This window comes from Rhododendron vialii, chromosome 8a (assembly GCF_030253575.1).
Source record: "Rhododendron vialii isolate Sample 1 chromosome 8a, ASM3025357v1".
NCBI classification, from domain to species: Eukaryota; Viridiplantae; Streptophyta; class Magnoliopsida; order Ericales; family Ericaceae; genus Rhododendron; species Rhododendron vialii.
In genome coordinates, this window is record NC_080564.1 from 1,153,297 (window position 1) to 1,176,035 (window position 22,739).

General features: G+C 37.8%; 2 protein-coding genes across 3 annotated transcripts; one reads left to right on the plus strand and one right to left on the minus strand.

The window, feature by feature from the left end:
• Window positions 1-3,236: 3,236 nt before the first annotated feature.
• Window positions 3,237-7,596, plus strand: LOC131298201 (probable trehalose-phosphate phosphatase J). Of its 2 annotated transcripts, none has more exons than XM_058323548.1 (12): window positions 3,237-3,371; window positions 3,647-3,948; window positions 4,910-5,050; window positions 5,165-5,236; window positions 5,453-5,545; window positions 5,816-5,878; window positions 5,985-6,086; window positions 6,301-6,378; window positions 6,490-6,559; window positions 6,884-6,954; window positions 7,044-7,136; window positions 7,272-7,596. In XM_058323548.1, exons 2-12 carry the CDS (start codon window positions 3,673-3,675, stop codon window positions 7,377-7,379), a joined length of 1,167 nt encoding a protein of 388 aa, XP_058179531.1. In that variant the 5' UTR covers window positions 3,237-3,371; window positions 3,647-3,672; the 3' UTR covers window positions 7,380-7,596. The 2 variants fall into 2 exon arrangements, with proteins under 2 accessions (XP_058179531.1, XP_058179530.1); XM_058323547.1 differs by having other exon boundaries at window positions 3,272-3,539.
• A 9,839-nt stretch (window positions 7,597-17,435) lies between these two features.
• LOC131298204 (protein SCO1 homolog 2, mitochondrial) lies at window positions 17,436-22,518 on the minus strand. The gene is made up of 7 exons (XM_058323552.1): window positions 21,957-22,518; window positions 20,081-20,201; window positions 19,831-19,909; window positions 18,580-18,780; window positions 18,399-18,488; window positions 17,852-17,984; window positions 17,436-17,765 (listed from the first exon to the last, which is right to left on the minus strand). Exons 1-7 carry the CDS (start codon window positions 22,025-22,027, stop codon window positions 17,648-17,650), a joined length of 813 nt encoding a protein of 270 aa, XP_058179535.1. The 5' UTR covers window positions 22,028-22,518; the 3' UTR covers window positions 17,436-17,647.
• Between the last annotated feature and the right edge of the window lie 221 nt (window positions 22,519-22,739).

A 22,739-nucleotide genomic window follows, 5' to 3' on the forward strand; every position in this document is an offset into this window, starting at 1 on the left:
AGATTAGACCCCAACTTCCTTAGCAAGTACGCTATGATCGGTGACTCTAGCTATTTAGCATTTTTTATGATCGACTACTATATTTAGAAATTACTACTAATTTGGGAATTGACGAATTTGGAATGAATCTGGGTAGTTTAGTAACTGATCCAGCGTAATTTTATTTTAGTTATGGTCAACCATTTTTGTTTTCCGGTTTAGTTCAACATTTTATTTTTTAAATCTTTAAAAAAGTCCCACGAAGACAAAAGAAAGCAAGAAAGAGTGGAATTTGTCAACTATATTTTCTTTCTTTATAGTACTGGACTAGTTTTAAATTTGATCTAATTTTTTGTTTTTATTTGTTCCTTATTTCACACTTATTTTGTTATCAATCCTTATTTTTCACTTAATTTAGAGTTATTGTTGGACTCAAGATTCTCTCATGTGATATTCATAATTAATATGAACCTAATCAAGATTCTCGCATATGATACTCATGGACCTAATCAAGATTCTCCCATCTGATACTCATAATATGGACCTAATCAAGATTCTCTTGTGATCCTCGTACAACCGGAACCATCATGGTCTCACTGGACTATTCGAGCCATTCTTTTACAAGTATAGATGTGTACTTATGGAGTGCAATTTTGTTCACACTCCTTAATAGAGGGTGAACATTACCCTCTCTCTCATTGGTTGAAATGGTGTGGACCCCACTACAAAGTGATGTCATGCTTACCATGCAATGCACTTTTTGGTAAGCATGACATCACTTTGTGGTAGGGTCCACATCATTTCAACCAATAGAAAGGAGGGTAATGTTCACCCTCTTAAGTGGAAGGTGAACAAAACTCAACTCGTACTTATGAATAGTGTACTTGGCTCCCACTCCACATTCCAAAATAAGTACTTAAAAAATAAATACCTATTTTTAAGTTTAAAAATAATGGGTTTACGAAAATAATTTTTTAATTTTTTTTGTAGGGTTTGATAGATCTCATTAAACAAGATCCATATTGCATTTTTTTATTTATTTCAATAAGTCTATTATTTTTAAGCTTGAAAATTACAAATAAGTACATATTTTTTAGGGGGTAAACCGAAACACTACCTTATAATTGTACTTATGAGACATTTACGTCCGTGAATTTATCTTATTACAGTTACATTTTGTTCAGGTGATATCGATGTCGGATTAATCTCCTGCTCCTCAATTTAACAAGCAATTGAGTGGCTTTCACTCCCCTGCCTCTTCCATAGGAATCACCGGCCCCTTCCGATAATAAATGATATCTAAGCTGCTAAGCCGAAGAATTCCCCATAAGAATTGAGACTTTCAATGGTCCGCTCTTCTCTCCTCGTGATCGAAGCTCACCCCCAAGAAGTTGGCTATTCCTTCTTAAGAAGACACTAATGTTTGGTTAGATAGAATCATCAATGTTGGAACGGAATAGTCATTCCGATGACTTATACTTATTTCAATGCTTGGTTCACCATTGAATAATAGAATTATGATTCCAAATGAAATTATTATTCACCTTAGTAAATGAATTGTCATTCCATCCAAAAAATTAAGGAATTGTTATTCCATTTCTTTGTCACACCAAAATTACTAGTGCCACTCCAACATTCACTATTGCCACACCAAAAATTACTATTGCCACTACAAAAAAATGCTATTGCCACCCCAAAAATTACTATTGCTACTCTAAAAATTGCTATTTCTACATTATTCCATTAGAGATGAGAATAACTATTCATAAGCGCAACCAAACATGAGAATGGGAATGATTATTCCATTTTCAATTCCTTCAATTCTATTCCATTCTTAATTCTATTCCTATTCACATTCCATTCCATCCAACTAAACGCACCCTAAAACCTTCCGATCTTGCTAGCTGAGGGCTCAGTCTTTCAAGATTCAATCTTTCCCCTTCCGGATAGCTTTGCCGATTGAAACTGTTAGACTTCTTTATTGCGTTGCGAAGAGAGATGATGACGGATGAATGACTTGTCTCTTATCTCCACAGCATTTCGGAAAGAATTGGAATACTGATTATATCTGCTTGATATTAATCCTTCTTTCACCAAACTAAACAACTACTTGAGATATCTAATTCGGTGTAAAGAAATTTAAAAATTTATACTACTTATGCACATAAATGCTTTATTTTTTATTCAAAAATCACATGTTATTTAAAATAAAATAAAAAACATTTACACTAGAGATAGTCAATTTAGGTACTTATCAATAACTACATAACTTGATTTTTCACCCACATGATGAAAAATAGCAACAAAAGAAATAAACGGTGCGAATCATAAATAAATAAATAAATAAATATATATATATATATATATATATATATATATATATATATATATATATATATATATATATATATATATCACTGACTTTCATTTAAAGATCACATAATAGTTGGATCAAGTCTTTATTCATTTTAAGAAAATAAAATAAAATAAAACCTGAGAATAGTCCAATTTTACGGTTAACTTTTTATCTTTGTGTAACATGTACTAGTAAACTCCAATTGCATAGTGTCACCTAGAGGTGCAAACGAGCCGGGCCGAGCTTTAGAGAGTTCAAGCTCAGCTCGTTTACAAACGAGTGGAATCTAACTAATTTACTTAACAAGACTCTTTAAACGAACCTAGCATGTAAAATGAGTCGAGCTTTTGCGAGCCGAGCTTTTGAGTGTGGTACTTGGCTTATTTACTAAAGGAGTATAGAATTCGAGCTCGAACTCAGCTCAATTACTCAATGAGTCAAGCCGAATCTTCTCTTGCCTTTGCCTAAACAAGCCGAACAACGAGCGGCTCTCGAACAACTCAATTCATTTGCAAACCTAATATCAACCTCTTGGCAAAATTCTGGCTTCGCAACTATTCGTAATAGACTATCATTTAGGGTCGGGTGTGGTAACAAGCAGAGGATCCACGCTCGTAATTGTTGTCGGTCGTTTAGGACAGAATGCACGCACGCCGTAATTTTTGTATACCAGGGGCAATAACCGCCACCTGTGGGTGACTGCTACGGGGACGGCGAAGACGGCGGAATGGCGTGTCAGTAACGTGTGGTGGGACCCTGTGGAAGTTAGAACCCGTTGTTGGGTCCATGGGTGTGGCCGTGTGGGTTACCATGTAGGCCCCATCACTACTTTGCTTTGCCATCGGTACGTCCGTTGCAACTTACAACTATAAAACCACAACTTGGGCTGAATTCCTCCCTCAGTCACAGTATTCACACACTCTCTCTCTCTCTAAAACCACAACTTGGGGCTGAATTCCTCCCTCACAGTCACAGTATTCACACACTCTCTCTCTCTCTCTCTCAGGCCTTCCACCCGTTTTGAGTATCCAAAGTGGTTAGTCTCCCAAATTGAGTCTCTTCTCATTCTGTTTTTGAAGAAACAGAGCTCTCTGTTTCCTCTCTGTTCTCAGCTTCTTACTTAACGCTTTTGGGTCTAACCAGCAGCTTTCAATCAACACCTTAATCTCTTTCTTTTTTTCTTTTTTTTTTTTTCCTAAAGTGGGTAAGTTTTAAATATGATTTTAGAGGATTCATAAATCAAGAAAAGGGAGTGATCAGTGATGACTCGGGATTAAGTGCTGATAATGTGATTTTGGGTGGTTTTTGTAGTGAGTTTGATTGAAGAAATAGACAAGATGAAGAATCAGAATGGGGCGGTCTCCGACAACAAGTCGGATATTAATATGGCGATAACGGTGGAGGTGGCGGGGTCGTCGTTGTTCACGACGGCGGCGCAACAAGCACCACTGGCGGCCCGTCGTTACATCACCATTTCTCGGAAGAAGCTACTCCATAGCCTTGATATCGAAGGTGGAGTGAGACTCAACGCGTGGATCGACTCTATGAGGGCTTCCTCACCAACCCATCTCAAATCCTCACCTCTTCTCTCTCAAGACCAAAGCTCTTGGATTGTAAGTCTCTCTCTCTCTCTCTCTCTCTCTCTCTCTCTCTCAAACACACACACACACACACACATCAATCATTTAAGCTCCACGGCCTTGGTTTTTACTCGAAATTATCTATTTCAAGAATCGCATCTCATTGGAGTATATTGGAATCAGAAAAATATACACAATATCTTAGGCTAATTCATAAACATAACTATAGTATCCATACATGCATATCCTAAGAGAATAAATAATTAGCGTAACATCAATCCGAAGTGATAGGCTTAAATGAAATATGATGAGTGATCCATGTCAAGATAACGAGAGACAAAATAATCTTACCTGAATTAAATATTTACTATTTATGTTTCTTATAGACTGCAGAATGATGTTACCGTTGCATCCAATGTTGCCTCCGATGCATATATGCTTACTACACTTTTATGTTACATGGAAAGAGAGGACGACTCGGAGGAAAAATAATCCCGTGGGACAGGAGTCCAAGACCTTCACAATCTTAGAAATGGATGAAACATACTACCATGCATCTAGAGCTCATGCAAATGAGAAAGTATTTTGTGCACACACCACGTCGTGCGTGGTGGTATGGTGTCACAATTCTATCATACTTGGCCGTGTGTGCACGAGGTGGGGCCCTAGACTTAATTGCCTAACCACTCAGCACTGCCAACTTGGCCTCGGCCGCACTCTTGCACAAACGACTCTGAGCATAAGTGGAGCTATCACACCACATCAGTAGGCCATGTTGTATATATGATTGCACAGAGTACTTTCGCCATACAAAACATGCAAACTCGTATCTCTAAAGAATGGTCCCAGACCACGGAATTCTCTCTCTCTCTCTCTCTCTCTCTCTCTCTCTCTCTGAATTCTATATTTGCAGAATGACGCATCTAATTATGATTTAAAAAAAGAAATGAAGAATGAGACAATCTAATTAGTGTGCAACATTTTGAGAGAACAGAATCAGCACCCATCAGCTCTGGAAATGTTCGAGCAGATAACAAAAGCATCAAAGGGGAAGCAAATAGTGATGTTTCTCGACTACGACGGAACCCTTTCCCCGATCGTCGACGACCCAGATCGAGCTTTCATGTCTGACGCTGTTAGTTCTTGTTTCCCTTTAATCTTTCGTGTACAAAGTCCTCTCTTCTTCAAAACACACTCCTACTTCTACTGTCAATATTTCTTTCTGCTGATGACTGTTTGATACCCACAGATGAGAGCAACGGTGAGAAAACTTGCTAGACATTTTCCTACTGCTATTGTGAGTGGGAGGTGTAGAGATAAGGTACCTTCTTTTTCTTTTTTTTTTTGCTCTCTATCAAGTGGTTCAATTCTGTTCAGGCTCTTTCTAGTGGTTCGTCCGACCTGTGGACAACCATCTTGCCTCTATAGGGTTCTTCACTCTATGATGTATAGGCTTTTTGCCTACATATGAATAACACTCTTCACTTTTTGTCAAAAAAAAAATTCTGTTCAGGGATTTTATTTGTTGGTGTTGTAGGTGTACAGCTTTGTTCGATTAGCAGAATTGTACTATGCTGGAAGCCATGGAATGGACATTAAAGGGCCATCCAAAGGTTCCATTTACAAGAATGTGAGTGAAATAATCTTCCTCTGTATCTAGCTTTGGCTTTCTAAGTGGTTTACTTTTAGAATTGGCTTTCTTGTAAGATCAATATTCTTTTGCCTCCTTCCGTTTAATTAAATTTGTAATAAACCGATTTATTACAAATTTTGAAAGAAATTAAGGATGCAAAAGATTGACCTATAAGGTGAATCAAACTACTCCATAGATTTGAATTCCTCTCTGAAAATACTTCTATATTATTATTGTCTTAACTCTTTTATTTATAATTTCATCCAGGGTACTGATCATCAGGCTGTTCTCTTCCAACCAGCTAGTGAATTTGTTCCGATGATAGACGAGGTTATTGAACTGAGAAAGACTCTGTTAATATGTATAATCCGTATAGGCCACATGTGCAAAATCTGAACTTCATTATTTTTTTTAAATTTTGCTGCTAATTTTCCAGGTTTACAAATCATTGTTGGAGAAAACTAAATTTACTCCCGGTGCTAAGGTGGAACATAACAAATTTTGCCTCTCTGTCCATTTTCGCTGCGTTGATGAAAAGGTATAGTTATTATCCCGTGCATTCAAAGTTAATCATAAAAGCATAAATAGCAAGCCATCACAAGTAAAAAAAATCGTAAGAGCCCTTGAAAGTTTGTCTGGTCATTATATTTATAATCGGTCGAGAGATTACTTGAGGAGAACGTAAGCTGTTATATATTTAAATGAATAGTAGTTGAAAAAGATCTGACCTAATTAAGAAAGAAAAATGGCAGAAATGGAGCGAGCTGGCGCTACTGGTGAGGGCAGTATTAAAGGAGTACCCAAAGCTTCGACTGACTCAAGGAAGAAAGGTCTGGCACTGCATTTAATTAATTATTATATTGGTCTAATTAATTAATTTTTATATGGGTCTGAGTGAGGGTTGTCTGACATAATGATGGTGATTGTGTTAATTAATACAGGTATTAGAGATCCGTCCTACGATTAAATGGGACAAAGGGAAGGCCCTTGAATTTTTGTTGGAGTCTCTTGGTGAGTTTTGAATTTTATTGATTTTATACATTTCCCTCAATTAACTCCTCCTTTTTTCTTTTTCTTTTTTGGAGTATGTGATAGAATTTGTTTTTGTAAACCCCTCATTGAGTCCTCCCCTAATCAAAAAAGAAATAACTAGTAATTTTTTAAATCACTTCCTAGTGCTACTAGAGAATTATATAACTTAAAACATTTTGTTTTTACATTTTTTTTTATGGGCCTTGAGGTAAGCTTAAACATAAAACCAATATCCAAAACGGAGGTTAAAAAAGAAAGCCCATTCAAACGAATAATAAAAAATAACTTTTGGATTTCTTTCAGGGTTTGCTAATTCTGCTGACATTTTTCCTGTTTACATCGGAGACGATCGAACAGATGAAGATGCATTCAAGGTATATCCAATACTCCGAATGTGATATTAATTGTTTATGTAGTCCCAAATTTAAACTACTACTAACATTTAAGCTGTCATTTGAATTAGGTTTTAAGAGAGAGAGGACAAGGCTTTGGCATTCTTGTTTCCAAGATTCCCAAGGAGACAAGTGCATCTTATTCTTTACAAGAGCCATCCGAGGCAAGTACCTTAATGCACCACTTGTATTTGTTGATCAGTAATATTGTTTTTTCATGTTAATAGATAATTTTTTATTTTTTTTTGTAATTATTGTTTACTTCAATCTCTTTAATTCCATTTTATTTTTTATTGTAGGTTATGAATTTTTTGCAGCGATTGGTACAATGGAAAAGGAAGTCGTTGCGACAAAAATTCAGGCTAAGAAGACGACTTCAAGAAACGAAAGTATCACTTCCCAATTGAAAAATGTCCGAGGGCGGGATGATAATTTGTATTTTCTTGTTTAAGGGAAAAAAATGAAAGAGCAAGGAATCAGAAATATAGTTTAAAAAAAAATGGGTTTTCTCTTGGCTTTAAGACCTTGAAAGTCTTGTTGGTATCTAGATAACTACAAGAACAACAAAACCCTTTGTAACTTGGCAAGTACTAAGTCTAAATTGCAATAAACTCTCTCTCTCTCTCTCTCTCTCTCTCTCTCATTGGAAAACCCTTTGACTATCAAATTTTATTTCCAGTGCACACTTTCGTGTGATTAAAGCTGTTTAGCAAGCTCCGCTATCAGTTCAACCTATATGGAGACTGGTGACGTCCAAATCTTGTCCGGTAGATCCGAGCTCACGGTTTTTGAGAAAGAAAGGTTTAGTAGGCCTTAGAAACACCGGGATTGGTGTCTTCAAGAACCCTCCGATCGATGATCAAGTCAGTAGCTAACAGTAGAAGGAATTAGGAATTTCTGAAAGGAAGAAGAAAGAAGAGAAGTTTACCTAAGCCGCAATCTTCGTTATCCCTATATATATACTGTCACCAACTGATCATACGTGCCACCACTTGGTGTAGCAATTCATGGGCTTGGACATGATGTATATATGGACATTTCTTTCTGTGTTTTGGGACGAATGAACCGGGTCACAAGTCCACCGATCAGTGAAGTCAAGTTATGTGTCCGTGAAATGGCCCCCGCCTCCGATCCCCATAATGGGAATCTGGTGGAGGTCTCGGCCTCGGCCTCCCCTTTTCTGTAGTCCAGGTCCATCCCGACCTCATCCATTCCGGGTTCATCAGTTACCAATAGAAGGAAACAACACAGAAAAATAGACATAATACACAAAGACAGTACCTAACAAAATAACTATCATGATCAGAAGTTATTTGCTGTTATTTCTAAAAACAACAAAATGTTAGTATTACTTAGTAGTAATTAATATTAATTTTGGTGTTTGTTCCAAACTTAATTCCAAGTGTATGGACCATTTTATGTGACATTCAGCATTCATGCATGTATAGGTTGCCACCTTTAGAGTTGGGTACCCATCAGATAGAGCTGCTACGAAGAACCGCCCGCCGTACCCAATCAAATGATCAGCAATCTATCTGTAGGCTATGTTCGGCAGGAACCAGCTGGAGAGATAACGACATAATCGCAAAAAATTTACTACTCCCTCCGTCCGGATTTAATTGTATTTTTTTGGAGTTTGTGCCATTTTTCAATCGATTATATCTTTCAATTTAGTATAATATTTTACGTGATTTCGAAAATATTGTATTATAAAACTAATCGAAATCTATCAAATAAGATCCATATTCGATATGAAATTCATTATGAATTCAAAGATATAACCCTTTTTTTAGCCGGTTAGAATAGAACTAGGGACAATTAAATCCAGAAATCCAAACGGATGGAGTATTAGATTCAGCTAAAGTTTGTGGACCAGATTGGAATTAATTAATCAAATCCCTGTTTCAGATTAACTACATGACATGCTGAGTCAAAAAGGCTTAGCTCTAGCTGTGAAACAAAAGTGGTGGTGGTGGTAGTAATAGTATTTGTGCTATTGGATCGGAGACTTGTGGGGTCAACGCGAGGGTGTAGCTATGGTCCTATTTTAGGGAGTAAACTCCTGCCGAATATGAAGCTTATGGATACAGGATACGTCTCAAAATGAAAGATGTACCCTTGAAATCTGCTTTGTCTATGACAAGAAACACAAGGCATCAAGACAAGCACATATATTTTACAACTTTAGACAAGCATATCCTATAAGCTAAACCAAGGCAATTACGAATCTCATGGGGAGTGTTCGATTTATGGCTTTGCATAAGCTGCGTAATACGCTCGTGCTCGCTGCCGTGGCTAACACATGCAGGTGGGAAGAAACAGTGTGATAGAGTAACCGGTGGGTAATTTTTAGAGACTTTTTTGTGTGCCTCTTATGGGCCACTACAAAATGCCCTAATGTATTGATCGACCAAATATTTCAAATTAATATTGGATATGGACTTATCAACCAAGTCCAATAATTAATAATGCACGTCACCAGGTAGCTTGTTCGTTCATATATTATCTGTGTTCCTCCTCTTCCTGAGGTCAATAATTGGTGCAAAACAGAGTAACTGGTTTGGTTGCGTCCTAAGAAACAGTGTCAGTACCCATTTCCGAAGGTATTGTTGGTTTTACTACTAAAACACAAACTTGTCCTTTAGCTGGCCCGTTATGAGTTCAATATCTTGCTAGGGTTTAGCAGTCCTAGTGGGGAGGCCAGGGGGAGGGGGGGATACAAAGGGAGAGGCGTCTAACCTAGCTAGCTAGACCTATATATAACGAGGGTATGGGCCTGAGACTTCAATGCTGTGTTTGCTTCTCTTTTTGAAAAGCATTTTTCAAAAGATTCTTTCTAGATTTCTCTTACTTTCAATCATTTATCTCTTTATCTCTCTTCACTTATTACCTCTACTACTAGCCGCATCTCTTCATATTGTTATCTCCGCCGCTTAACATGATATGATGTAAATGTTAATAACCTAATAAACACGGTGTCCGAGTTCTTGTTTCATGTGATATTTTCTTCATATGTTTCGTTTGTCTCTGGAGCTGTACGTGTGGGTAATGTCTTGATAAAGTTAAAGAAAATTAATTAATGACTCCACTTTAATTAAAATTTATCTGATGTACATGTAGTCTCTCTTATTTTTATGTTGCCTCCTTTTTTCCATACCCCTGATCTAACATAGTACACATCCTTTTCTCAGACAAGGAGAAAGAAGACATTTGTTAGAATTTTAATAAGCCTCGAGAAACCCCTTTGTAAGCACAAATTATATGAACTCTTTTTTTCTTTTCTTTTTTTGTATATTAAACTCACCCACAAAAGCTGCCCCCATGTTCTTGAAACATGAAACATCATTTTAGGCATGAGGCCCCTATGAATTTATGTACTTAATTAGACCCATTAAAATTGGATGGAAGCATAGACATTTGGGGGAACCCCACGTACCTCAGCAAGATATGAGTGTAATCTCCTTCATTTCTACTGTATTGGATAATAGATTAATTCCAGGAACACAAATATATTTTAAATGGTACTCCATCAGATATTTTACCAGCGCGTGATTCGGCGAGACGCGCTGGTAAATTTTTTTTTCTGAAAAAACAATCTACGCCGACATAAACATGTTATGCGGTCATTTATATAGTCGATTTCTGCGTCCGTAACATTATTCTAGATACAATACGCTACGTCAACACTAGGAGAGGCTCTTATTCCTTCGAGAAAAGGAACCCACCACTAGTTGTGCGGGATCTTCGGATTGATTGAATGAGAGAGAGTTGGAATCCACTCAAAAGGGGGGTTGGTTGATGTGAAAATAACACACGAATGTTTGGAATGGGGACACTTCTCCGATTAGTTTTTGACAAAAGATGGGTGTCTTTCGGACGTGGAAAGGAGTCCACTAGCTGTGGGATTCCCACATCATTGGTGCCTTAACTGAAATAAACTACTAATTCCTCCGTGCCAAAAAAAACGGTATCTCTTCGGGATTTCGAACTTTTTATTGATATACATAATAATTCTACTGTACAAATTCTTACATTCCAATATTGCCTTAGCATTATTTTATTAGTTGGCTGTGAGTTTTGCTTAGGTGCTAAAAAATGGGCATTGAATTCTGCAAAAGATACCTAAATTGTGGGACAACAGAAAATGGAATAAGAGACTTAACTTTATAGGGCAATGCAAGTAGAGGTCCATTTTAAGTTCAATTATTGGAGAGGGAGAGAGAGGCCCCCTTCTTTCCCTACTGCAACCGATTCTCTCACTACTAAAATCCCTTCTTAATTTTTCTCTTTCTCTCACGTCCATTCCTTTTTTTTTAAAAAGATCAAACAACACATATTGGATCACTTTTGCATATACTACTACATATGTAGACTACTACTTATAATGAGACATTATTATTATTATTATTATTATTATTATTATTATTATTATAGGGCTTGTTTTGGTGCAATTGGTATGTCTCATTGTATCCCTCTTGCTTCCTCCAACCCATACTTCAATAAACTGTACTATTTGTTTATACATCAAACAAATAAACATCCCACTTTGCACACTGTTGATATATAATGGCTTTATTTCTGTGGCCCGTCCTTGGTTCAAGTTCCTCCTCAGCTAGTTTGTTGATTTCCTAGTCTTCTTGTTCTGATCTGCACAGTGAACGCATGATTAAGACCTGACCGGGGGTTAGCCGGCAAGGCACTCCGGCAATGTGCAGAGAGTAAAGTAGAAGATTAGGGTTTTTGTGTTTTGTGGCGTGTACCTCTTAGGGTTATCATCCTTCAGTATTTATAGAGTTTTCTTGACTTGATCTCCAAGTTCAGGCATGTGCCTTGCACGAGCTAAATGGCGTCATCGTGATATCACCGAATAAATCTGGTAACCGCTTTGGTGTGAGCTGGCACGTCCCATGTGCGCTCATGATTATCCTTTAGCGTAACCGTTTCTGCACGTGGAGAAGCATGCGTCACTGTAGTTGGCCGAGCCCATGTTTGGCCGAACCCATTAGGTGACTTGCGAGGAGAACATGCTAACGGGACTCTCCCTGAGGGTAGCCGAATTTGGGAACCCTTCAGCCGAGCCCAGGGTAAATAAGATGTTGAAGGAGGGATCTCGGTCTAGAGCCGAGCCCCGGTTTAGGCACAGCCACGGATGGACTCAATCTCATTATTCAAGACAGACGCGGACAATTATGTTCGGCCCGCTACAATTTATCTAATCTGATTCTATTATCTTGGATATTTGGTGCCCTTAAGATTGTGGTCTTGAGTCCCTGACACGCATTACAATCCCATAATACTAGGTAGCTATTAGTACTATATTATTCACTTCAAAAAAACGTGGTACCACTAGTATTACTATATGTATTATTCGGCTCTGTCATGCAATTATACCCCAATGCCGAAAGGTTCCACCTTTACCATCTTCCATTTGTATTCCCACACACACAAACATATGTACCTTGATCCCACCTACCCATGTCTCAAAGAAGATATTTGTTAGCTCAACCGGACCAAAAATGTTAGGATACATGGCTGTAAATCTCGACCATTCGTTTCTTTTTATGGTTTGAGAATGATATATTGTGCTACTCCTCAAACTGGAAAGTTTTCTGATTATGGGCCATCCGCGAGGGATTATCCCTAGCTATCGATTGCAATATAACAAAGCTGGAAATTGAGTCTGATGCTCAAACAGACATTACTCTGCTTTAGGATCATAACACTGCCAATCACCCCTTTAGTCCCCTCATTGATGATTACAGGTTCCTCATTGACAAGTTTGATGAAAAGAAGATAAGACACATAGCTATCGAGAGGCAAACAATGTGCCAATGCCTTAGGCAAATGTTTCCACCATCACTGGAGAGGACTCTTAGTTTTACTGTATGTTTCATTCTATACTTTGCTAGTTAAGGATTCAGAAGGCGCTCGGTACTCAAGGGATGTAAACTCCTAATTTTAATGCACTGTCTTTAACCCAAAAAAAAATTTTGTTTTTTCAAAAAAGCGATTTTTGTTTCAGTGTTTGCAGGAACATTCCCACCATACATTGTGGGACGGGGGAGGGCTGCTATTCCATAGGGACAACAGCATTTAGCAACGCTCAATCTCATCGTCCGTCTCGACAATCATAGTCCCGTAGGCAGCCACCACCAAGTGTAGGAAACTCTGGAATGGTAATATATATAGGTGGATGAATGGGATGTTTGTCCATATGTGTGTGGGGGGGGGGGGGGGGGGGGGGGGAATATCGATACATATGTTTGTGTGTGTGGGAATACAAATGGAAGATGGTAAAGGAGGAACCTTTCGGCATTGGGGTATAATTGCATGGCAGAGCCGAATAATAAATATAGTAATACTAGTGGTACCACGTTTTTTTGAAGTGAATAATATAGTACTAATAGCTACCTAGTATTATGGGATTGTAATGCGTGTCAGGAACAGAGGAGGAGAGATGCATGAAAGAGCTATTGGCTCTGCTGTGCCATGAGGCACAGTAGCGCCTACCCACACCCAAAACTATGCCGTTTTGAATAAAAAAAAATTTTAAGTTATCTATTTGCAATTCTATGGAGCAAAAACGTGATTATAAGAGCTTTAGAAATAAAATTTAATTATGTCTCTTTAGAATAATATGATCAGAATAAAAACATCTTTACACTGGTTCAACCTGATTGAAAATTGGATCAGTTAATTTTTTAACCATATTTTTTAATATATAAACGTTCTAAAAAAATTAAGTGCTCAAATTTTTAATCCGTTTGAACAAGTACGAAGATCTTATTATTCTGAACATATTATTCTAAAAAGGCATAATTAACTTTTGTCTTTAAGGTTTTAATAATCGTGTTTCTGTTCCACAAGATCCTAAATAATGAGCATATACTTAATTATGAGAGTTCTAGAGATAAAAGTTAATTACGATCCTTTAAAATAATAAGATCTTTGTGCTACCTAGTATTACTATATGTATTGTTCGGCTCTGTCATGCAATTATATGTATTATTCGGTAAATTTAGGTAAATTTAGCAACGAGGAGCCCATTACCTACCCTCGGGAGTCGAGAAACCACTTCTAGTCAATTTTCTTTCCCAAGCTGCTTATTAAAAACTCGATTAATCTTTGGGACCAATTTTATTGTCAAACGACTACCAATATGTTTGCTGTTTGCACAAGTTTTACGAATGCGGCCCACAACTACGTGTTTCCTCTCACGGTTGCAATTTGTTCCCAATCTAGTAGATCCGTGTATGAAAAGAGAGATCCCCACTTATTCCACACAATTAAGGAACACCGATAAAAAACCAATAGAATTTTGCACTTTCAAGGACCAAAATAAATTCATACTACCAAAATCTATCACTAGACCTACGAAGTGAAAAACACGTTTTTACAAGGGTTCTTCCTAGCCGGTCCTACGTAGATGGACTACACCCCAATAAGTCCCAGCCAAATTAATTTAACAAACCCGTTGCCCCGCAAGGTCCTGTCCATAATTTTTGTCCAAAAATACCCTCTCTCTCACTCTCCGGTGCGTGTACGCGTGTCACTCTTCCATGCGTGTTCCCACTTATCTCTCTTCCCAGCATGTATGCGTGTCTTATTTTTCTCAACCATTTACTTTCAAGTTTCAACAAAACCGCTGTGCTCATTAAAACTGAAATGACAAACTAAAAGGCCCTGAAATGACAAACTATACACTATACTAGAGTGTATAGTGTGTATGGGACTCACTACTCATGTGAGTGATGGGTGTGTGTTTGGGTGTGGTAGTAGCACTATTGTTTCTTTTATTCTGCTCACTCTGGTGATTTTTTCGACCTTTTCAAACTAAGATTTGGCTGTTCAAATCAAAAGGTAAAGAAGAACCAGTTACGAGTATTTTGGAAATTTCCCCGTGCATGTGCAGCGTCCCTCTCTCTTCTTCTTTTTTACTCCTTTTTTTAAAATCTAAAACTGTTTATTATTTCTTATCTATCTTTTTTTTACTGTATAAAATTAGTACTCCCTCCGTCCCTTTTTTTGTGTCCAGTATTCCATTTTGGGCTGTCCCTTAATAAGTGTCCATTTTGTAAAGTTAGGGAGGTAAAAGTTGGTGTATTGTCTATTTTGTCCCTAAAAGTAGATTTTATTTTGAAAAGTTAGTGAGTAAAAGTGTAATGATGATGGGTAAGTAAAGAAAGTGGAGGAAAAAGTTGATGTGAAAGGTGTAATGATGATGTCTTTTTAATAAGTTGGAGTTACGAAGCAGGACACTTAAAAAGGGACGGAGGGAGTAGTATACTTAAGATCTACTCCTACATATCTACTGAAAAAATGTTAATTAACACTTTTAATTTAACAATTAACAGTGTTAACTAACGGTATTAAAATTATCAATTAATAAACTTATTCATAATTCATAGTATAAATTTACAATTAATATTTTTAAACTAACAATTAGCAATTCATAGAACACATGCCCCATACACAATTTACACATCATAAAATATCACTACTCACAGCGTAATTTTTTTTCTTTTCAATTGAATAATGCAAAAAAAAAAAAAAAAAAGAGAAAGAATAATGTTCTCCTCAAAAATTAATTTTTTCTACACAATTTTATATTCAATATTGGTGTTTTTGGATAGATCTCATCAAGTAGATTTTTAAAAATATAAATTTTATAAAAAAAACTGACATATATAATAAAAGTTATAGCATTTTAAAGTTATAGTGCAAAAGTAAAAAATAGGAGGCTACATCAAAAACTAATAATTTTTTCCATAAATAATATCACCTTCAATATTGTACTTGTTTGGTAGACCTCGTTAAGTGGATTTCAGAAACCCCTCCCTTTTTTTTTTTTTTCAAATTTTGATATATAAAATAAAAATTATTTCAGTTATAAAATTTAAAATAATAAGTGAAAAGAGAGTGACGAAAAGAGAGAGAGAGAGAGAGAGAGAGAGAGAAGTGTTGTGTTTCTCCGAAAGCATGTGCTGTCTTTCTTTCTTTCTTATTGAAAATAGTGCATGTTTTGCGCAGGCATGTGCTCGCGGGGACTGGGGGAGCTGCTGTCCCTGCAGTGTGCTTTCCCGGCCGAGGGGGCCCCGCTCCTGTCTTGCTCCGATAATCGAAAACGCTCACTTCGTAGAGCTTGTCGAGTTGAACAAGTATGCAAAAAATTAGTTTGATCGAATATCATTAAGTGTCTCATCGAAACACATATAACTTGCCAATGATGGGTTCTAGTAAATTTGATCCAGTGTTTTGGATCCATTCTTTTCAAAACAAAAAGGTTTCGATTAGGCACTTAATGATATCCAATCGAACTGATTTTTTACATACTTGTTCAACTCGACGAGCTCTACGAAGTAAACGTTTCCTATTGTTGGAGCGAGACTGGAGCACAGCCCCCTTGGCCGAGACAGCAGGCTGCTGTCCCTTTAGCAGCTCCCCCAACTCCGTGCTCGCAGAAGGGAGACGCGCGCATGTGCTTAATCAGGCTAAATTTGTAAAATTACATGCGAAGGACCTACAAGCCAGTACTTATAGCGCATAGGGCTTAGTTGGCTATGAATTTCAAATTTAGGACCGGCCTGTTATTTTCTCTTTATTTTTAGTGAAATCCAAGTCCAGTGTACTTTGCTCATGGTTGGGCTTTTGCTTTGTTGGCCCAATAATTTCCTCCACTTTGAGCCAATCTCTGGACCCAAAAAAGTCCACATCCGCGCATGCTTAGACCCTTCTTTGGGAAAATGACGGTCCTTGACATATTTTGATAATTAATACCTGTCAAGGACAAATCAAGAACATTTGTTAATGCTGAAAATGTCTTTAGCGGATATTAATTATTTAAACACATCCTTGGCCGTCATTTTCCTCTTCTTTTTCACAGAGCATGTCCTATTTGAACCCCATGCATTGTACTTCTACTTCGTTCAAATCATTGTTCCTCGCTCGTTCAGCCTTCAAGAGTTCGATATCCAGGCCACAGCCACACCTAATGCACTTGTAAGGAACAATGTTGCAGTGAGGCAAGTTCTCCTAAATCTTTAATGGGAAGTCCAGAGGACTGGACAGTGTGAGGTTGTTCTGACCTGCATATGCAGCCTTTTAGGGTTTCACTTCATCCAAAACTATGATCCTTTTTTTCCTTTTCCGTTGCTCGTGTGTGCTTTTCTCTCTGTATGTGTGCACGTGTGTCTCATAGCATCCCTAGGTTGTGTCACCTGAATTCAGTTCTATAATCTCACTTGATATGTATGTATATATAGTCTCGTTGGGTATGCGAGGTGAGATTGCCCTTGCAAACTCTCTCTTGGGTATCCTTACGAATGCACTTCCATCTCAAAAAAACTCTCCCAAGGTAAAATGGGTCAGAATCTGAGAGCCCATTGACAGCTTCTATGATAATTGGATTGAAAACACAACTTTATTTCCTTCCCAAAGTACTCTATTTCCGATTTCTTCTTCACTTGTAAAATTGATGAACTTCTTATACCTTATGATATCATAACACACGCACTGAACCACTTTGTAATCACGCATAGCATGAATGTAATTTCCACTCATAAGAACCAGTATTAACATTTCTCTGATTTTCCGCAGGGCAAAAAATGTTAGACCAACTACTCAAGTATCTAGTATACCTACCAAGTCGTTGAATAAGAACTTCATTCTATTGCGATCAAGTCTGTTGTGTTCCAGTTCTGTTCACCTCCTTGAGTATTGCTTCAGAGAGTTCCTCTGCATTGTACTCTACCCCGAAGCATCTCACTACTTCCATGTTTGGGTTCACAAGATACCTGTTCATTTTCATAATCGTAACTAAAGGTGAGATGCAGTTGATCTCAAAAAAAATAAACGAACATAAATAGGCTATGGATCATACATGTTGTGGGAAGATTCAACAAGGTAATCATCTCCGTCTTCTTCAACCTTCTTAAAGAATACACGGTATTCATGTGCCATTTGTCTGACAGCAGTGACTGGTCCAGTTAATCCCACAATTCTTGAGTCAAACTCTGTATGCCACGAAAAGTGGAAAAGGTGAACATGTCAAAACAATTCATGATTAAAATACATAGACCTATTCACATGGCCTCTGATCCGGGTGCCAAGTACAAAACAAAGTTTGACAGATTCGTCTACTTCTGATGTTAAGGACAAAGACACTCAGTAGAATATTTATATTTGTAAGGAATGTCTACCCTTTTCTAAGGGGCATTGTGCTTATCATCTCAAGCAAAATGTGAAGAGTGTTGTGCACAACAAATCTGTAGTAAAATTGAAAATTATACATGCTTTCTAGTTGTGTGTCCATCTAAAAATGTAGGACATATGTATCCCCCACTTACTCAAGTGCCGAATGTCCAACTCCAATATTCATACAGTTTGACGAGTTCAAGTAACATACTCATCAGTTCAACAAAACTTGCCTTTAAGATAAGCACGTAGTTGCGAAGGAGTATCACGCTGTGGATCAACCGTGACAAACACCGGTAAGACCTTTGTGTTCTGTTTCAATTCTTGCTCCAACCAAAAATAGAAGGCATCAATAGGCAAACACAGGGAGAGAATTGCTAATACAAAATCAAGAAAACAAGAAAGTAGTTAAACCTAATATATCGGTAGCCTTGGCCATTTTGTGGACTTCCGCCGGCCCAACATCAGGAGAAGATGTGTAACCAAAATAGAGAAGAACCCAATTTCCGCGAAGATTGTTTTGGGTAACCAACCGACCTTCTGTATCCATCAAAGAGAAAGGCCCACCAATTATTGGACCCTTGATAGTACATCTGTCACAGTCCGCACCCTGGCCTGGACCAGTGCAAGAAAAAGTTCAGGAATTTAGCCAGAATTAGGTCATACATATATAATACCAATTTTTCTTCTCAGCTATGACTCCTAAAAGATCGGCAGATGCTTATCTCACTCTATGAAGATAACACAAAGGAGTAGTCTCTAGCTTGAAACTTCAATGAGAACCAAAAACAATTAAAGACCCCAGGTATGGTCAGAAATCATGATAAAATATTACAAAGAAAAAGCACATTGAAGAAATCAAGAGACCAAGTTCAGGGTGTCACTATGTAGAGTGTGAGAGGGGAGAAAGGCAAGAAAACACAGTCAACTGTTTTCTTGGCTGAGTTGGTCGACTGAACAATTCCATAAGTGATATTCCAATATCTGTGACCATCTCCAAAGGATCTATATGCATATATTTAGACCGGTTACCAGCCAATTTGGTATATCAAGTCAACCAAATCAGAAATAAGTACTATTCATCTATCAGAAGACTACAGATACACAAACAGTTACTCCTGTTCCTGAACCAAACAGGCCCAAATAATGCCAGACATGAAACTGATGATGCACAAAGTAGCTGCTGTCATAAAGTTTAACTTATAAAATAACAGCACCCAATACCGCCAAAAATCGAGGAGCTCAAGGGACGTAATTAGCAATTTGTAGTTCCTCAAACTAAAATGACAACAAATGCACCTTTATATATAATGACAATGAATCTGTCATGTATGCGCCTCCACCAATACACCCACGAGGTAAAGGCTGGTTGTCACCCCAGTGAGGTTGCTGAGAGCAGGGGAGGGTTCAGTGAGGCACCTCATGTCCACTCCCTCTCTAGGGGACTTGAGCCTCACTGGTCTCAGAGAGAGAGGAGCTTTGACAAAGACATGTGCCTCTACAAAGAACATACATGCTACCTCTGCAGTTTATAAGAGCCAGTATTCAATCTAAATTGTGCAAGTATTCAACCCCAAAATGCCGAGTTCCATCTATAAGAGCCAGCCATACCAACACTATGTGATTGAAAGAAGATAACAAAATAATTATGAGAATAAGACACACCTTTCAAAATTGCCCTCCTCTCATCATTAGAGTGAAAAAGAAATACCACTCCTCCTATACCTCCAAGCAAAGCAGTTGGCTGCAGGGCAAAATTTTTAAAACTTAAGAATGTAAATAAGGGAATTTATGGATCCGAACACCAAGCAAAGCCATGCACAAGTACAAAAGTCCACCATTAAACATTCTAGAACACATCAAGTCTGGGAATTCAGAAAAACTGCAATTTAGTAATTGAGTCAAGATAGCATACAATTATATATCTACGCCATGAATGCGAACTTGGTGTTTTCTCAGGCAACTGAGGAGGAAGAGTAGTCCTTTTTGCTGATCTCATGACACGGGAACAATGAAACCTCCTAGATGGCCCAAAACTACAGCAGAAGTATATTGGTTAATACAACATCAGACAACACAGGTTAACAGGAGAAACAAGCGGGGGGGAGAGAGAGAGAGAGGGGGGGGCTTGAAGCCCTACTTATGACCTTCACATACAAAACCATTATTAAGTAAGCTATAGCTTGCTAAAGATGAAACCATTAAAGGCCCAAATAAGAAGAAATAAACAAAAGGAAATTGAAACTTTGGCTCAATTTCAAGTTTTGGATTAATACAAAAGTTACTTTGAATTACTATACATTAGTTAAGAGCGTTTATAAGTGAAGTTCAAGGTGTAACAAATTTTATTGGATTCTGCCATTAGAGCTATTGGTAATTTGGTCATGGACTCTAGTTACCTGCTATGGTGGGTGATTATGTTGGCCAGCATAGTGTTTAAATCAAATTAAGTAGGTTAATAAATCCAGAAAAGGTCCAAGTACAATCTTGGCAACGAAAAAGTTACTAGGCCACCACATTTACGAAAAATAGGTTAAGTACATCAGATTAAATGGTTTACTAAATCCAGAAGAGGTCCAAGTACAATCTTGGGGGTGAAAGATTACTAATCCACCCCGTTTACAAGAAAATTCCCATTCAACAATGTTGAGGTCAAACTCTATTTGTTACTTAATGATGTGATCTTAGTGACAATTCGCACCAATAAGGGTTAGGCAAATATTTAGAAGAAGAAGAGCTCTAGATGAATGTCTCAATTCACTGTTAGTAGTTGCCATGTTACAGCTAAATCTTCACTCCCTATGAAAGCAACTAGATTGATCAATAAAACAGAAGGGGAAAAAAATGGAGGTCATTGCCTACTCTAAATTTTTCAATCTCATTGACCTCTGAGTTAGCTGGAGTGAAGACCAAGGCAAGGAATGAAGAATATCCTCAACCTGCACTATTTTCATGAGTTGTCAAATTGTACTTGAAAACAAACTATTACAGCTCATGATGATCATTTTTGCAAATCACCAAGAAGAAGAGTTCCCAAAATTTAGGTCATGGAGTGTCTGCACTTCAGTACATGATCACCTGAAATCTAGGTCCCCTTTGATTGGTTGGCCTAATAATGAGGGGATACGTAATCTCATAAGATGAGCACTCCCAACGGACTAATATTGGAAGGATTACCAGTACCACATCCCAAGGGGTTAAGGCATGGGACCTGGGGTTTTGCTCCCTCCAAAAGTTTCGCAGGTGCTATCAACTCCTTTGGAGCTACTAGGTTGTCGTTAACTTCAGGGTTCCAAGATTAGTCGGGTGTGAACAAGTTGGCCCCAACACTTGGATATCAGAATACATGTTTCGTGATATTGGTTGTCTATCCACCAATTTGTTGCATTCAAACGTCCGAAACATACTCCTACATGATTTGTAATCTAACTTCATGAAAAATCAACCCAATCAAACAACGCAGCTTCACACCTAGTAACAGGAACGCCCGTCCAAACGGCAGCCAATTCAAATTGCAAATAATAAAAAGAAAGAAAAAATAATAGAATGAAAACACCCAAATGCACACTACGGCAGATACCACTCCAAATTCCATCAACTAACAAAAGGACATTCTAATGGAATTGTTTAGGGATCAAAAACACGCGAGGCAGACTGCACAACAGTAGTTGCCTAATGGGAAAATCCCCACATCGAGTACATTCTACACAATAAGAGCAACAAATTAAGAACAACAATCCCAAAATATATACACGAACATACATGCAAATATACATACGTAAAAGACTCACCAATTAAGTAGATTCAGAGTTTGTGAGGAGCGGTTCCTGGAGGTAAAGGAAAGAAATCTTGACACCGACATGGTTTTATGATTTATCTGCGTTGATTACATATGACCCGAGTCTATACAGTTGATGGGTAGCTCAGAAATCGCTAAATAAAAGCACAGAGACAAACAATTTTCCTCCAATCCTTTCCCTCACAACACGAAACCGCCCAAATTATGCAGACTGGGCTTTTAAACCTTCTTTTTGGGTGCTGACTGCTGATTGTTGAGGAAAAAGGCTCCGTGGACAGACGGCGTCGTTGTGCTTTCTTGTTCTCCAAGCTCAATGAGAATATATTAGTGAACCTTCTCCCAAGAAAAGGGGGATTGGGTTTAATAAAGTATAATGATTCAAATTCTTCCGAACAGGAATTGTTCCTTTTAGGTCTCAAAATTTTAATGATTTAAACTGTAAATTCTTATTTTTTTTAGCGAAACAAAACCTAAGTACTTATTGTACTTGTATTTTAATTGAACTGAAGAACACACCCATACTCATAATCTTGGTGCGCACCTATAATGGTTTAATTCTGATCTGAAAATTGAGAAAGACCACCAAGTTCAGCTTTTGGTGCGCACCTATATATTGGTTTAATTCTGATCTGAAAATTGAGAAAGACCACCAAGTTCAGCTTTACTCGTAAAATCTTGGTGGGTCTAGTCTAGTCTAGTCCCAAGACTCCCAACCCGACCCACACAGCGTTCTGATTTTGAGCCCAACGGATCGATATGTGGGCCTCAAACCGAA